At 40.4% G+C, this 18,223-nt stretch overlaps 1 protein-coding gene across 1 annotated transcript in view; it reads left to right on the top strand.

Moving 5' to 3' along the window:
* Positions 1-18,223, top strand: part of XRCC5 (X-ray repair cross complementing 5) — an 85,711-nt gene that overhangs the window by 18,617 nt on the left and 48,871 nt on the right. Inside the window, exons 9-13 of the mRNA XM_005676517.3 lie at positions 945-1,057; positions 4,802-4,864; positions 11,321-11,458; positions 12,547-12,637; positions 16,648-16,781. Of these exons, the coding sequence (XP_005676574.2) occupies positions 945-1,057; positions 4,802-4,864; positions 11,321-11,458; positions 12,547-12,637; positions 16,648-16,781 (539 nt within the window). The remainder of the gene's footprint in view (positions 1-944; positions 1,058-4,801; positions 4,865-11,320; positions 11,459-12,546; positions 12,638-16,647; positions 16,782-18,223) is intronic.

Here is an 18,223-nt window from a genome sequence, read left to right as displayed (position 1 = left end):
CTCTTTTTAATCAAATACATGGCATGAACAGAGTGAGAGGGACTAATAAACGCTGGATCACAGAATCTGCCCCCAGACACACACGTTTCTTTATTTCTCGGAGTGAAGATGCACACATGTGCTTTTCCTTTTTATTTGCCCAAGGTCAGACTCCTTGGATTTTGATGATCTTTCAACATCTTTAAACATATACTGCTATGTCTTTATCTTTAAACATATAATACTATATAGTGAAAGGGCACAACCTTGGATAGAGCAAAGACCCTGAAACAGGATTGGAGTATTTTTAAGGAGCCAAGAGCCTAATGAATGTGTATGAATGTGTATGTGTATGAATACCCTAAGTAATTAAAAAATATATATATAGACAATCCTACCCCAGAAATAAAATAAATTTAAATGCAGAAAAATATCCAGCATATCAATTGAATGTTTCTGAATAGAAGAATTTTGGCATCTTCCATTAGGCATTTATATATCTCCAGCATCCATTTTTGGGAACATTTTGTTCTGAAATTTTCCATTGGGTGTTTTCCTCTGTAGATCTCCAGGTTTCTGAATAAATGTGTTCTTGTTATTATGTTTCTAAATCATGATTATACTTTATAGTCATTCATGGTTTATATTTGGTTGTTAACTAGTACATTGTCTTTGCTGCTATTCTTTCTTCTAGGCTGGATAATCATCAAGGTAACTAGATGGCAGAATATGCTACTTAAAAAAATGTAATTAGATTTTAATTATCTCTGTTTTATATATGTTTGTGGATCTGCTGCTTATTTTCCCTCATTGATGACAAGGGACAGAAAGTTGATTCCAGGGAGCAGTATATAGAGGCTTGATCCGGAGTGTGCATATATTGTTAATGTATGTGTGGGGCCAATTTCCGCTTGTAGAGAATGAGGCCCCATGTGCTTAACAGATGCCCTTCTCTTGTTCTCCAGGGTTCCGCTATGGGAGTGATATCATTCCTTTCTCTAAAGTGGATGAGGAACAAATGAAGTATAGATCGGAGGGAAAGTGCTTCTCTGTTTTGGGATTTTGTAGATCTTCTCAGGTAAAGCACATATTCTACTAATTGTAAACAAAACAGACGCGCTTTTTTCTCATTATTTGAAATGGTGTGGTTTTGATTGGACCTTTTAGTTATACTTATTTCACTTTTAATTTTTCTAAATGTAGTTTGCGGTGCTACTATCTTTGAGTTTTGAAGACTGAAAATCAAGAGGTGAAGAAGTCAGCATAAATCAGAAGAACAAACTCAATGAAAAGTCACTTCTTAGCTTTGGTGTCAGTGGTAGCTCATGGTAGCCTGAAAGAAACAGCAGCCAATTCTTTGCTATTGTATTCCTCTCTCTAATTGTAAACCAGAATGTTTTATAGGAATGAAAGTCTAGTTGGGTTTTGAATGGCCATAGATCTCTTTGAATATCATTGGTTTATGCCAGTCACCCTTCTCAGTGCCTAACAGAGATCTAAGATGTGAAGCTTGTTCATAAGTCATCTGTTTTTAGACTGCAATGCAGAGATGCAAAACAGACACAATGGGAAATGAAGTAACTCAGTGAAGGCTGTGAGATACAATATACAGTCCTAGAAAGAGTCATTAAAGATGCATAGCGGTCTTAAGTGAAATGTTCTTGAAATGCACTTGAATAAGTAGAAAGTGCATCTTTTCAGGCTTTTCAGGGATGAAGAGATTCTTATTGGCTCTAGAAGAACTCAAGTGAGAATTAAAATAAAATATAATCCAGTGTACCAGATCTGAACTTTTTCATGTTGCTCTAGTATGTAGTCCTCATGTAAGTCAGTGTTAGAATAATTCAGTGAAGTTGGGGAGAATGTGTTTCATGATATGCTCAAACTGTTAGGTGCATTTTTAAGACTCATAATCCAAAAATCACTGCAGATGGTGACTGTAGCCATGAAATTAAAAGACGCTTACTCCTTGGAAGGAAAGTTAGGACCAACCTAGATAGCATAGTGAAAAGCAGAGACGTTACTTTGCCAACAAAGGTCCGTCTAGTCAAGGCTGTGGTTTTTCCTGTGGTCATGTATGGATGTGAGAGTTGGACTGTGAAGAAAGCTGAGCACCAAAGAATTGATTCTTTTGAACTGTGGTGTTGGAGAAGACCCTTGAGAGTCCCTTGGACTGCAAGGAGATCCAACCAGTCCATTCTAAAGGAGATCAGCCCTGGGTGTTCTTTGGAAGGAATGATGCTAAAGCTGAAACTCCAGTACTTTGGCCACCTCATGCAAAGAGTTGACTCATTGGAAAAGACTCTGATGCTGGGAGGGATTGGGGGCAGGAGGAGAAGGGGACGACAGAGGATGAGATGGCTGGATGGCATCACCGGCTGGATGGCATCACCGACTCGATGAACGTGAGTTTGAGTGAATTCCGGGAGTTGCTAATGGACAGGGAGGCCTGGCGTGCTGCTATTCATGGGGCTGCAAAGAGTCAGACACGACTGAGCAACTGAACTGAACTGAAGCCAAAAATTGAGAATATTTACTTAAAGTCAATACAGTTTTAATAGTGAGATTAAATACTTTTTCTAAGTTGAGAGTCTCCAACAAGTTACAATCAACATACTTTTCTTTAAAATTATTTACTTTGGGAAGTGTGATTAAACTTAAAATTTATGTTTATTAAAGTCAGTGCTTATGAGTCAAGTGAAACAGAGCCTCCATTCAGACCTGTTTGTAGAAACTGGCCTCTTGGGAACTAATTCCAGATAGTCAGAAAAGAATTGCCTGTCTAAAACGGCTACAACTGTAATTCAGGACTCAAAAAACTTCATCTGTGCCACAGTAGGTGTGGAGGCCCATTTAATTAAATGATGAAGCAAGAAAGAGTGAGCTGAAAAAGTACATATTCCATTTAAAGAGATTTTTATTTACTTAAACTGAAGTTTTAAGTCATGAAGTATTTTCTAAATCAACTTTTTTTGATGTTAAGCTCTTAAGTTATTTTTATCTTAAGTACAGTATCAGACAGATACAATAGAAATAGTCAAAATAACTACCATTTATTGAGTGATTACAATATTACAGTCAGTATACTAAGCATTTTATGTAAATTCCCATTTAATTCTTATTATAACCCTCTTCAGTTCAGTTCAGTTCAGTCGCTCAGTCATATCCATCTCTTTGCAACCCCATAGACTGCAGCACACCAGGCCTCCCTGTCCATCACCAACTCCCAGCATTTACTCAAACTCATGTCCATTGAGTCGGTGATGCCATCCAACCATCTCATCCTCTGTCGTCCCCTTCTCCTCCTGCCTTCAATCTTTCCCAGCATCAGGCTCTTTTCAAATGAGTCAGTTCTTCACATCAGGTGACAAAAGTATTGGAGTTTCAGCTTCAATATCAGTCCTTCCAGTAAATATTCAGGGCTGATTTCCTTTAGGATGGACTGGTTGGACAACCGTCTTAGGTAGGTGCATGTACATACTTTATATATTAGGAAATTGAGGTTCAGAACTGTTAGATAATAGGCCCAAGGTGACCCAGTTAGAAGGTGGTAGAGGTGGGTTTTGAACAAGGTCTCTCTGACTCTAAAGCTATGCCATTAATCAACTGTGATCTGTGCACCAATAGACAGGCTCATTTTTGAATAGTCTAGCTTTTACATACTTGCTTTTGTGTATTGTGTTAACAGATGCATACACAATGTCTCAAGAAGGTTTTTCCATAGCAACTAAGGTAAAGTGTATGTATGTACCTTCTAACAGACTAGTAATTAGCTTTAAATAAATAAGATCACATAGTTTTCCAGATTCCCTTAAACTGAGGGACACTAATATTTCTGGATTGAATTAGTGTGAAACTTTTCATTATATAAAATGGACTTTTTGGGTTTTTTTTTTTTTTTTTGAATTGTGAATTACTCTTTTAAATTTTCAAGAGACTTTTCACTCTGTCTTCTTCCAAGTTGTCAGTGTTCTTGGTATCTAATTATAGGATGGATAAGAATTTAGCCAGAAATTCCCCAAATGTCTGACTGTCCTTTGAGAAGTCATTTAGGTGCCTTAGGAAAAGGTATCATTAACTGCTCTTGAATCAGTCAACTATTACAGATTCTAATAAAAGGGCAAATAAATCTATACAAATGTAGCAGACTGAAAATATAAGATTATCCCCATATTTCTTCAAATAATGGTTTTCAGATGGGGAATGGATGTGAAGATGGAGGGTATTTGGATTATATGGGCCTCACCCCCACACCTTTGAGACTCAGTTTCCTTGAACTGCTGTTACTGTGAGAGCGCTCACAATTTCTCAGCATTAGAGGTGGGAGTGCAGAAAAATATATTTGAGCATTACTTCTCTTATGGCACCTTCTTAGAAACTCTGGGCTCAGGATGACATAGATCAAAGAGATGCTGATCTTGGTTGATAGATGCAGGTGGTTATAATATCAGGGACTCTTGAGCATTCATTTTCTAGTCTGTCTTTGACTCTGATGCTGTGCTAGTTAAGTAATTTAAAGGACAAATGGTACTCTAGTCTCTCTGCAGTTCATCAATGCTTCGTCATTGCTCTTAGGATGAAGTCCAAACCACTTTGCTTATGCGACTTCATGATCTGATCTATGCTAAATCTTACTCATCTGACTTTACATTTATCGCCTTTAATTTATTTGAACCTCAAGTAGTAAGTTGTTTCTAGTACCTGTGGATGTTTTTCAGCAAGAGCATTTTGAATAGAATTTCTTAATAACATGTGGCATTATGGTTTCATATGTTCCTTACTTTGGATCTAAACCAGTTCTTTTCCTCACTTCCTCATGTAGGTCCACATGAAATATTTTATGGGAAATCAAGTTCTAAAGGTCTTTGCAGCAAAAGATGATGAGGTGAGTTGACAGTAGCTCTTTGAGGCAGGGCCACAGAATTGAATTGTCATTTCAAGCGAGTTGTTTGGGGCTTTTATAGTTTAAAATAACATTAATTCTTGCAACAGCGGTGGGAAAATTCACTGACCTTTAGCTTTGAAAATGGAGAAGTGATAAATGAATTTGTCATAGCATGAGCACAAGGCCTGAGACCATAGTCCTGCAATTGGAGATCAGGTGAATATTAAAAACAAAAACGTTTGAGCAAATACATTTAATGTGGGGATCTCATGGTCACAGGTTCAGGAAGTGTGGCATTAGGTTAATATTTTCATTTTCATAAGCAGAACATTTAGTGCTGGCTTGAACTGAACAGAGCTAGTGGAGGTAATGAAATTCCAGCTGAGCTATTTCAAATCCTAAAAGACGGTGCTGTTAAAGTACTGCACTCAATATGCCAGCAAATTTGGAAAACTCAGCAGTGGCCACAGCACTGGAAAAGGTCAGTTTTCATTCCAGCCCCAAAGAAGGGCAATGCCAAGAATGTTCAAACTGCCAAAGTACACTTATTTCATTTACTAGCAAAGTAATGTTCAAACTTTTTCAAGCTAGGCTTCAGCAGTTCATGAACCGAGAACTTCCAGATGTTCAAGCTAGATTTAGAAAAGGCAGAGGAAGCAGATATCAAATTGCCCACATCCAGTGGATCATAGAAGAAGCAACAGAATTCCAGAAAAGTATCTATTTCTGCTTTACTGACTATGCTAAAGCCTATGATTGTGTGGTTCACCACAAACTGGAAAATTCTTAAAGACATGGGAAAACCACACCACCTTACCTGCCTCCTGAGAAACCTGTATGCAAGTCAAGGAGCAACAGTTAGAACTGGGCATGGAACAAGGGACTGGGTCAAAATTGGGAAAGGAGTGCGTCAAGGCTGTATATTGTCACCCTGCATATTTGACTTATATGCAGAGTACATCATGGAAATGCCAGACTGGATGAAGCACAAGCTGAAATCAAGGTTACAGGGAGAAATATCAATAATAACATCAGATATGCAGATGATACCACCCTTATGGCGAAAGCGAAAAAGGAACTGAAGGGCTTCTTGATGAAAGTGAAAGAGGAGAGTGAAAAAGCTGGCTTAAAACTCAATATTCAGAAAGCTAAAATCATGGCATCTGGTCCCATCACTTCATGGCAAATAGATGGGGAAACAATGGAAATAGTGACAGATTTTATTTTCTTGGGCTCCCAAATCACAGCAGGTGGTGACTGCAGTCATGAAATTAAAAGACACTTGCTCCTTGGAAGAAAAGCTATGACCAGCGTAGATAGCATATTAAAAAGCAGAGATGTTACTTTGCCAACAAAGGTCCATCTAGTCAAGGCTATGGTTTTTCCAGTAGTCATGTATGGATGTGAGAGTTGGACTGTGAAGAAAGCTGAGCACCGAAGAATTGATGCTTTTGAACTGTGGTGTTAGAGAAGACTCTTGAGAGTCCCTTGGACTGCAAGGAGATCCAACCAGTCAATCCTAAAGGAAATCAATCCTGAATATTCATTGGAGGGACTGATGCTGAAGCTGAAGCCCCAGTACTTTGGCCACCTGATGTGAAGAATTAACTCATTGGGAAAAGACCCTGATGCTGGGAAAGATTGAAGGCAGGAGGAGAAGGGCATGACAGAGGATGATATGGTTGGATGGCATCACTCATTTAATGGACATGAGTTTGAGCAAGCTCCAGGAGTTGGTGAAGGACAGGAAAGCCTGACATGCTGCAGTCCATGGGGTTGAAAAGAGTCGGATACAACTGAGCAACTAAACAACAGCAACAAAGCATCCTGAAGATCCACTTACTCACTGGACTACTTCCATCATTGAAAAACTTGTCTTATTCCCTTGACCCCTTTCTTTTCATTCTCTTCCTGCATCTCAAGAGATTCTATTTTCAGGCTGGTTTCTGACTAACAACCCATGTGTGTTGCATCCTGTGTGCACAGCTGCCCTCTCCACAAATAATTTCTATGCAGTCTTCAAGTCAGAACTCCCTTGGAGGTTTTGATGTTAACTGGAAGCTTACCATCCTGTGTCTATTTCAGACCACTTAAACAGGTCTCCAAGTTCCAGAAGTTGTTTATATTTGAAACTGGTAAACTGGATGCGGAAGGCTTGTTTGGGTGATGGTGGTAGGGATCTAGTCCTCCTTTTTCCCTCACCTCTGAAAGGTAGCTGGCTGCCGATAGTGAATGGATATGCCAGTATCCATTAGAACAGTAAAACTAAGAGAAGAAAATGCTTGGCTTCCACTCAGTGCTGGATTTGTTAATGCACAGTAGGTGTATGTGACTTCTCAAATTTGGAACTCCTACTTCATGGATTTCTCCTGAATCAAATCCTATTGGGAACCATGCAGTTCTAGTATATATTGTCAACACAACTGCATTTTTTACTTCTGCCGAAGTTTTAACTCCAGCTTAATGTCCTTTTACCCAAAGAAAATTTTGATCACTTCGTGTGATTGCTGGGTATGAGTAAGAAAAGTCACATCACAAAGCCATGTTAGCACATGTCATTGTCTAGACTTGCTGGCTCAGGTTAGGGCAGCCTTGTGGCTTGTATAGTTCACATCCAGCCTTATACGGAACCTGTAGATCACAGGGTCACTTTGTGTCACTCAAGAAAAAAATTCTTCTACTATCGGCAGAGGGCTGCTCTGTGATGTCAGTTCTGATGTCATACTCAAAGAATAATATTAACTAATTGGAGCTTAATGAGATAAGCTGAGGAAGAAAGAGACTGTCATATAGAAATTTTCAGTAAAAGATAACATGGAGAAGACTTGTGTAGGTAGCAGGGAAGTAGGAGGGATGAGGGATGTGATAGCCTTCTTCAGATACTTAGCAGGTTATCATATGAAGCAGGAGCTAGACTCTGCTTCCTGCCGGAGGGTAAATTGGAACCAACAAATGGTGGTTTTGTTCACAATGAAGAATTACTTTATCAACAAGGATTACTGTCTCCATATGAATTGGTTCCTTGTGAGATGGTCCAGTCCCCATTCCTGTAAGTTTCTAAGCAGAGTCTCCATCAGTCAGATGTGGGGAAGGCAAGTCCTTCATCATGTGGGTTGCCAAACTAGATGAATACTTTTGTTTTCAACTCAAATATTCTAGGAATATTCCTTTTTAAGAATATTTTCTTCGGTTATTAGCTTTTTTTTTTTTTTTTTACAGAGAATCTACACTTAGGTCTTGGTTTTCACTGTGTGGAAGAGAAGGGGAGAGGAGAAAGGAAAGGAAATAGAGCTTTAGTTGAGCTTCCCACAAGTGTAGTGTTGTGTTATAGCAGATACTGGGGACCCCGTCCTTCCTTCTTTAAATATCCCAGTTGGTTCTATCAAAGACACCCAAATAAAAACTTACAGATACATTGGAAGTAATCTCTTCTTGAGTTTACCACTGTGCTGATATGGTCTCTTGTATGGGACTTGTTAGAATATATAGATTCTATCCTTGGTACACATCTCGTTTCTGCTTGTCAGGGAATTAGTTCAGTGAGAGCAGAGACACATTTTTTTTCTTAGAGTGCCTAAGACAGTACTTGGCAATATGGCGGCCCTGGCAGCAGTAGATGCAGGATTTGAATTCCTCTGCTTGTAGCAGATGCTGATGGCATCTCGGCCGCTGTGTGGTTCGAAAGGCAATGCCAAAGAATGCTAATACTACCACACAATTGCACTCATCTCACACTCTAGTAAAGTAGTGCTCAAAATTCTCCAAGCCAGGCTTCAACAAAGCCTGGCTTGAACCTTTACATGAACCATAAACTTCCAGATGTTCAAGCTGGTTTTAGAAAAGGCAGAGGAACCAGAGATCAAATTGCCAACATCCGCTGGATCATCAAAAAAGCAAGAGAGTTCCAGAAAGACATCTATTTCTGCTTTATTGACTATGCCAAAACCTTTGACTGTGTGGATCACAATAAACTATGGAAGATTCTGAAAGAAATGGGAATACCAGACCACCTGACCTGCCTCTTGAGAAACCTACATGCAGGTCAGGAAGCAACAGTTAGAACTGAACGTGGAACAACAGACTGGTTCCAAATAGGGTAAGGAGTACGTCAAGGCTATATATTGTCACCCTGCTTATTTAACTTCAATGCAGAGTACATCATGAGAAACGCTGGGCTGGAAGAAGCACAAGTTGGAAGCAAGATTGCCAGGAGAAATATCAATAATTTAAGATATGCAAATGACACCACCCTTATGGCAGAAAGTGAAGAAGAACTAAAAAGCCTCTTGATGAAAGTGAAAGAGGAGAGTTAAAAAGTTGGCTTAAAGTTCAACATTCAGAAAACTAAGATCATGGAATCCAGTCCTATCACTTCATGGCAAATAGATGGGGAAACTGGAAACAGTGGCAGACTTTATTTTTTGGGGCTCCAACATCACTGGAGATGATGATTGCAGCCATGAAATTAAAAGATGCTTACTCCTTGAAAGTTATGACCAACCTAGACAACATATTACAAAGCAGAGACATTACTTTGCCAACAAAGGTCCGTCTAGTCAAGGCTATGGTTTTTCCAGTAGTCATGTATGGATGTGAGAGTTGGACTGTAAAAAAAGCTGAGTGCCAAAGAATTGATGCTTTTGAACTGTGGTGTTAGACAAGACTCTTTGAGAGTCCCTTGGACTGCAAGGAGATCCAACCAGTCAATCCTAAAGGAAATCAGTCCTGAGTGCTCACTGGAAGGACTGATGTTGAAGCTGAAACTCCAGTACTTTGGCCACCTGATATGGACAGCTAACTCATTTGAAAAGAGCCTGATGCTGGGAAAGATTGAAGGCAGGAGGAGAAGGGGAGGACAGAGGATGAGGTGGTTGGATGGCATCACTGACTCAGTGGACATGGGTTTGGGTAAACTCCAGGAGTTGTTGATGGACAGGGAGGCCTAGTGTGCTGCGGTCCATGGGGTCATAAAGAGTCGGACATGACTGAGCGACTGAACTGAAGACAGTACTTAGCCAAGAGTAGGCACTAAGTTAATAATCCTTGAACTGAAAAGGTAATCACCCTTTCATGACATCTGTAGAGGATTTTGATGGCAAGGTGTTGACATCATCGTGTATTTTGTGGAGGAGATGGGAATATACATAGCTAACTTTGATGGAGGTTAGCTTTGGCCCCTGAGAAAAATACAAAGTGTTTGAGAGGTTAGGGAGAGGAGGGGGAGGGCTTAGCAAAGCAGATCTGAAACGGAGAGCTTGTCATTTTGCCGATTCTTGAAGATGGGTTCGAAGCTTGAGAGCCAGAGATTTGGGGAGAGCATTCCAGTGAGGAGAAATTGTACATGGAAAAAGCTACTGGGGCGGGAAAGCACAGGACTTGCCTGTGAATAATGATCTGCTCTACCAAGGCTGAGAAAGAGGTGCCTGTGGAGATTTTTATAGAAGAGAGTGACATAGTCAGCTCTCGGAACAGGGGACACCATGATGGAACAGGGCGGATAGAATCTGAAAAATGGCATAAAAGTCGAATTTGTAGAGCTTGATGAACACTTGAAGGACAGTAGGGAGGCCTTATCAACAACTTTAGGGCTTCTCATTTGGAAGTGATGTTTGTAGAAGTAGCGAGTACAGGTGGAGAAGAGGGGAGGGATACTAAACTTAGTTTCGGTCATGGACAGCTTGAAATACCTGAGGTATAACTGGATGAATTATCCACCAACTAGTAGGCTGTGTACGTCTAGATCTTAGGAGTTTTAAAAGCTGAATATATAGATTTTTGATTCATCAACTCATGGGACTGGATGAAAGAAAGTGTCACCAAAGTAGAGTTCTTTTAGAGTGAGAGGAGAGAAAGGCCAAGAGCAGAATTTCAAGATTGGAAGACGGGAAGAGCTGGGGGAATAGTGGTCCACAAAGGTAGAAACTAGTGGAGAGTGTTGCTTCTGAAGCCAAAGAAGGAGAAAGTGTAGAGAAAGAGGGATGGTCAGATGCTACTGAAAGGTCAAACAGAATGGAGACTAAGACTTCGGCAACTTGGAGATCACGGCACTTCAGAGTAGTTTCTGGAAGGAAATGGCTACGTAGCTGGTTTAGATTGAAGAATAATTGTGTTCTAAATGGTGAAACAAGATTATTTCATGAAATTTAAAGATGAAGGAAAAGAAGGTTACAGATAGTAATTTGTGGAGAGGGGGCAAAGAAAAATTTTGTTTAGAGTTAGGTATAAATTCAGAGGAGGAGGAAAGTTGAAGGAAAAAGAGAATATAATCAAGTTCCTGAAGAGGTACAGTAAATGTGGTCAAATGCAAATGTGTACAGTGTAGCTTTCAAGTGGATGGAGGGGTATTTAATATCCGAAACAGGGAGAAAGTGGATAGCAAGCTTACAAGTATTTGGTTGTGTTGTGAAAATCCTCACATGTTGGACATCATGTTAACACAGACATCTCTCTTACTAGGCAGCGGCAGTTGCCCTCTCCTCCCTGATTCATGCTTTGGATGAATTAGACATGGTGGCCGTGGTTCGATATGCTTACGACCAAAGAACTAATCCTCAAGTTGGCGTGGCTTTTCCTTTGATCAAGGACACATATGAGGTAGAACCTGCAAGTCTTTTATTCATATTAATTTTTTCCCTTCAGTTGCTTTGTTCTAAACAGTGTTTTTCAACTGTTCATGTGCATGGGAGGTACTGAGGGGATCTGGTAAAAACGTCCATTCTGATTCTGTAGCTCTGGGAACGGGGGTTGCCTGAATTTCTGCATTTCTCACCCCCTCCCACCTAATGCTGAGACTGCTGGTCTGGGAATCACACTTTCAGTTGCAGTGAAAGAACATAAATTACGACAGTGTACAAGGAGCTTCCTAATAAAACAGCTAGTAAAGGTTGACTGTGACTTACCGTTTGCCCAATCCAGTGACTTCCTCTCCATTCTCATCCTTCCTGACGTCTCAGAACCTCAAGGGAATACAGATTACTTCCCTTTTTACAATAGTCTTTACTATGGATAAAGGCTGAGGGTGTGCTTTTCTTGTGATCCTGCTGAATTTACGTTTTTTAGGGTTGTCCTGTTGAAAATACAGATCTAGACTCCTTGCCATTTCCTGTGTCTCAGAGAACTCACTGTGGCAGAAATGGAAGAGAAGGCAGGCATCCTGACTTCCACGCCAGCCTGCCAGTCACCTTGACCCTTCTCATTTGTTGTGCTGGTCATGCATTTTGTAGATTTCTGATAGTCTTTCTTTGAGCATTTCTTTTATATTTACTATTTTTGTACTGTTTGCAGTTGTATACAGCTAATCACAGGGCTCCCCAGGTGACTCAGTGGTAAAGAATCCACCTGCCAAGCAGGAGCCACGAATTCAGTCCCTGGGTCAGGAAGATCCCTGGAGAAGGAAGTGGCTACCCACTCCAGTATTCTTGCCTGGGAAATCCCATGGACAGAGGAGCCCAGCGGGCTACAGTCCATGGGGTCGCAAGGAGTCGAACACAACTGAACTGAGCAGCTGAACAACAGCAGCAGCTAATAGCAGAGAGCAGAGCACATCACTCTCCATGTCCTATACTTTTGCCTTCTGGTTCTTTAAATCCTTCTGTTGAGCCTTTTTCACAGCATTTGGGATCAGCTTTAAATTTTTCCATTAATTCAGTCATCTCTGTTTTTATCTCCACTGTTCTCATTAGTGTTTAGCGTACATACAGCTGCCTTTCATGGAAGATTTGCGCCAGTACATGTTTTCATCCTTGAAAAATAACAGGAAATGCACTCCCACAGGTGAGTTTATTTCCATTTTGCTCACTGATTTGCTCTAAACAGACTGGGGGAAACCACCTGTCTTTAGTCATGTTTGGGGGCTAGGATTTCACAGGGTGGGATTATAGTTGACCTTTGAACACTGAAGAGGTTTGGGGCACTCCCCCTCAAGTTGAAAATCCATGTATAACTTTACAGGGCCCTCAGTATTCACAGATCTGTATCTGTGGATTCAACCAATCTCAGATTGTATAGAAATGTACGTATTTACTTGTAATCCACATGTAAGTGGATCTGAACAGTTCAAACCCATGTTGTTCGAGAGTCAACTGTAGTTGGATTCCAATCACAGTGGTATATGGTGATGACGGAAGGTGATTTTTTTCCCCAATAGTAGGGATAGGTTTGTTCCAAACATTCTCCAGCATCCGCCTTCTGACTTAGAGGTTGTATCTAGGGAGCAGTTTAATGGAAATGGATGTACATTCTCTAATTATGAGCAGAGGATTTGTCTTTTGGTGCAGTGAATTTACACATAGTATCAAACTTGTGACTGGTGTCCTACATAAAATATAATGTAACTTTAACCATACTTTTCTCTTTGCCCTTTCTTCCTAGTTCACATTTTCAGTCCAAGTCCTGTTGCTCCTTATTGCCAGGAGCTTAATGAGAAGAGGCCTCTATTAAGCATCTGGCTGCAGATGTCAGGATGCTACATACAGTGATTCTTACACGCATAGATCCTGTCTTCCGTAAATCTCACAGTTTAAGACAATTACCGTAAGCTAGAATAGTGGGCTGAAATAGGGAATGTACCAAAAAGAACACAGAATGATGAGTAGATGTTTTAGTTGACAACTTTAAATCTGCCTTGGTGTAGGATGAGGGAGCTGTGAAGTGAGTTCACAACTGGGTACTCTCTGTATGTTGGGAGCTGGGTGTGGGAGAAGAGCCAAGAATCAAATCCACCATGTAGAGTCAGGCATGGACTTGAATGTGTAGAAGATGCCAGTGTACTATAATATTCAGTCTTTTCCTCTTGATAATTCCAAACTTTAAATGAGAAGAGCATTTAAAAAAGAGAGCTTTGTTGAGAGAGAACCTAATAGGTATAAATCACTCGGGATCGAAAACATTACTTTTCGATCTGTTGATTAATTTCCTGTGAGTTGACACTTTTGTTTGCATTTGCTCCATTGGAAAAACAGATCATTAAAGCTATTTGACATATTTCCCAAGTCAACATTTATGTAAGGGTGTGTGAGGCCAGCGTGGTCTGGCCTGATACTAGCCTGGAGTAGCAGATGGAAATCACTGAATATTCACCCACCCAGTTACCACCTCCTTCTTATTGCCAGGTGGACCCTGCAGCCGTCAGTGTGAGATGGTGCCTGAAACCTCCATTAGAAAGTGAAAAAATGGAACAGAACTGTCTCATGATAAATGTCTGTATGCTCATTCCTTTTGTAGTAGCTGTCTGAAAGGGATGTTTGAAAGGTGAAGAACAGAAGTATAATTTTGCCTAGTGGCTGTGAATGATCCCAAAATAGCACTTCAGCTTTTTAACAGTTGAACTGCCATATGAATCAGCAGAATGAAAGCTCCTTGTGGTAGTTTAGGTAGAAGCATTTTGGGGAGAGTTGCTTTGGGCTCTGCCATTTCTATTGACCTCCTAGATTTTTACTGGGAAGAACTTGCTTTCTATCTGGTATCTGACAGACATAAAGAAGAGAACACCATGTTTCTGCTCTCAAAGATCCTTAGAATTTGCCTGGAGTGGGGTAAGACATGTTTGCAGGACATTTTTCCAAAGAAGACATACATATGAATGCCCTGCAGACACGTGAAAAGACGCTTGACATCACTAAACATCAGGGCAGTGCAAGTTAGAACCACATCTGTCAGAATAGCTATCATCAAAATGACAACAAATAACATGCTCCTGAGGATATGGAGAAAAGGGAAACCCAGTGCACTGTTGTTAGAATGTAAATTGGTACAGCTACTATGGAAAACAGTATGGAAATTTCTCAGAAAATTAAATTTTGACCATACTATCCAGCACTTCTGATTCCTAATATTTTCCCACAGAAAACATAAACACTAACTCAGAATTAGATATATGTATGACTATGTTCATTGCCACGTTATTTACTACAGCCAAGATATGGGAGCAACTTAAATGTCCATCAGTAAATGAATGAACAAAGATGTGATACACACACACACACACACACACACACACACACACACACACAGTGGAGTATTACTCGGCTATAAAAAAGAATTAAATCTTGCCATTTGCAGCATGGATGAACCTAGAAGGTATATTGGGTGGGTTTTTCGGTTACATTTTATGGAAAAACCTGAACAAACTTACTGGCCAACCCAGTATTATTCCAGGTAAAATAAGTCAGACAGAGAAAGAGAAATACAGTATGATTTCACTTAGATGTGGAGTCTAAAAAACAAATGAGCACACAAAGCAGAAACAGACTCATAGACACAGAGAGCACACTGGGGTTGCAAGAGGGAAGTAGAATAAGAGGATGAGTGTAACAGGTGAGACTGACCAGAGGTAGAGACTTTTAGTTACAAAATAAGTCACAGGGATAAAACACTTCTCACATTGCGAATATAGCCAGTCTGTCAGTTCAGTCACTCAGTTGTGTCTGACTCTTTGCAACCCCATGGACTGCAGCACACCAGGTTTCCCTGTCCATCACCAACTCCTGGAGCTTGTTCAGACTCATGTCCATTGAGTTGGTGTTGCCATCCAACCATCTCGTCCTCTGTCATCCCCTTTTCCTCCTGCCTTCAGTCTTTCCCAACATCAGGATCTTTTCCAGTGAGTCAGTTCCTTGCATCAGGTGGCCAAAGTATTGGAGCTGCAGCTTCAGCATCAGTTCTTCCAATGAATATTCAGGATTGATTTCCTTTAGGATTGACCACTTGGATTTCCTTGCAGTCCAAGGGACTCTCAAGAGTCTTCTCCAACAAACAGTTCAAAACCATCAATTCTTCAGTGCTCAGCTTTCTTTATGGTCCACCCCTCACATCCATACATGACTACTAGAATATAGTCAATCATATTGTAATAACTTTGTATGGTGACAGATGGTAACTAGATTTATTATGTCGGTGATTTTGTAATGTTCAGAAATAGTGAATCACTTCATTATACACCTGGAACTAATGAAATGTTGTAGATCAATTCTACTTCAATTAAAAAAAGATATGCGTTCAGATTTATGTGATTAATGCCGTGAGATTTGTGAGAGGAAAGAACTCTGTCTGCCTTGAGAACTTGTAAAATAATCCCCTCCCTCTGGTCCAATGAAGTCTTCCTGTTAAGTTGGTATACTCCAATACAGGTTATGTTAAATCCTTATAAAGCTGATGTTTCATTACCAAAGGAATGTTTTTAATGTTTTTCTCCTTTGCCAGTCACTAGTTTTTTTAATGTCAACTCGAGGGTTTCCCTGGTGGCTCAGACAGTAAAGAGTCTTGCTGCAATGCAGGAGACCTGAGATCGATCCCTGAGTGGGGGCGATCCCCTAGAGAAGGAACTGGCACTGTAGTATTCTTGCCTAGAGAATTCCATGGACCGAGGTGCCTGATGGGCTACAGTTCATTGGATCTCAAAGAGTTAGACACAGCTGAGTGACTGACACTTCACTTTTTCCATAAATAGCCAATATTTTGAATTACCATATGGAAGGTGGGTTTTGTTTGACTGTGGTGCATTCCTCTAGAGCCCACTTTTGATAGATAACCCGTTGTCAGAAGTTCATCAATTGGTAGACCTCGGAAGTACCTAAGAGACCAGCTGTTCTAAACAGCTCTCTTTGCCAGTAAGAAAACAGGCTTAGGTTAAATGACTCACATAACTGGAGAGTGCTTTTGGCAGGGCCAGGACTGTCTATCCTGCCAGTGTTGCCGTGAACATCTATGAATGGGAGGCATTTGTTTGGTAGAATAATGGAACTAATCACTGCTTCTTTTTGCTGCTTTGTCTGTCCTTGTCTTAGAGGCACAGCTGAGTGCTGTTGATGCTTTGATTGACTCCATGAGCTTGGTGCAGAAAGATGAAGAGGAGGGCACCATTGAAGACTTATTTCCAACCAGCAAAATCCCAAATCCTCAATTCCAGAGACTGTTTCAGGTGAGAGAGGAAAGATGAACCAATCATAGACTTTTTTTTTTTAGATGAAAGAGAGCAGAGTGAAAAGTTAGCGCAGTTGGCTGGTTCAAGTCAAATCAAGAGCTCAGTTGCTCTGTTTAATGAAAGTTTAACACCTTTCTCTTCCTACTGAAAAGTGATTAAAAAAATATTCTGAACTTTTAGAAAGAAAGAAGTAAAGTTCAGATGTTCTTAAATATTTTTTTCTGGGAGAAGGCTAGATTTTTGGTTTTATGTCTTAAATAGGAGGGCAAAATAAAAAGCAGATTCTTTTATATATACATATAAATGTATATATGTATATATATTTTAACAGTTTCCTCCTATGTTTTATGTGAATGAGACTTTTCCTTGTTTTTTAATATTCAAATAGTAGGGGAGTTTTTAGGGACTGTGTAGTATATAACCGTGACTTCCCTGGTAGTTCAGGTGGTAAAGCATCTGCCTACAATGCGGGAGACCAGGGTTCAGTCCCTGGGTCGGGAAGATCTCCTGGAGAAGGAAATGGCAACCCACTCCAGTATTCTTGCCTGGAAAATCCCATGGATGGAGGAACCTGGTAGGCTACAGTCACGGGGTCACAAAGACTCAGACATGACTGAGCAGAAGAAGTGTTAGAAGTCAGATAGAGAGCTAATAGTATGAACTTATTAAACAGTAACTAAAGAAAAATTTTAATTTCTGAATCTTGGTCCAAAGGAATTAGAAGATGGAGATTGGATTAAAGGAAACTGGGAGCTCGATAAGGGAGCTGAGTTATACGATGGAAGGGGAGGAATGGACCAGTGATGAAGGTTGGTCCCAGTCCTGGAATAACCTGGTGACAGCAGGACATAGGCATCTCTGAACCCCACAAAGGTGTAGAAAGTCACCAGCAGCTTCTCCCCGAAGGGAGTGGAGGGCCTACTCTTACGACAGGTGGGGAGAGGCAGGGAGGTGGGAGTGGAGTCTTTGTGTTGGGGCTCCATTGATTGCCCCTTTGACTCACTTCTCAAAGCATCCTTAACTGATTCAAGTCCATGTTAGGGCCTGTTATGATTTTATGGGGTCTTCTACTCAAAAGAAGCTGCCTAGTGTTTTGATACTAGGCGATTTCCTTTAAAAAAACTCTTTTGTTCTAAAATCAGTACTATGAAGCTTAACAGGTCAGGCTCTGACTCAGTAAGTACTTTTGTCTTCTAAGTATAGATTACTTGTATAAATTCCTTTGCTGTCTTTGACAGGTGGACTTCAAGACCTGCTGCTTTTGACAAATGGCTGTTGCCACTTGCAGAGAAGGGAGAAATAGATTAGTTGGTATGGAAAGCTTGCAAAAACAGGTCACTGTGGTGAAAAATAGAAACTTCTAATACTTGGTAGATTTATCAAGGGTGGGTACTATTATCTTCAACAAATATTTGTTGGATCAGTTGAACAGATGCAAG

Source organism: Capra hircus, chromosome 2 (genome assembly GCF_001704415.2).
Source record: "Capra hircus breed San Clemente chromosome 2, ASM170441v1, whole genome shotgun sequence".
In the NCBI taxonomy this organism is placed as follows: Eukaryota; Metazoa; Chordata; class Mammalia; order Artiodactyla; family Bovidae; genus Capra; species Capra hircus.
The sequence above is the reverse complement of the archived record's forward strand: the minus strand, read 5'-3'. Positions and strand labels throughout refer to the sequence as shown.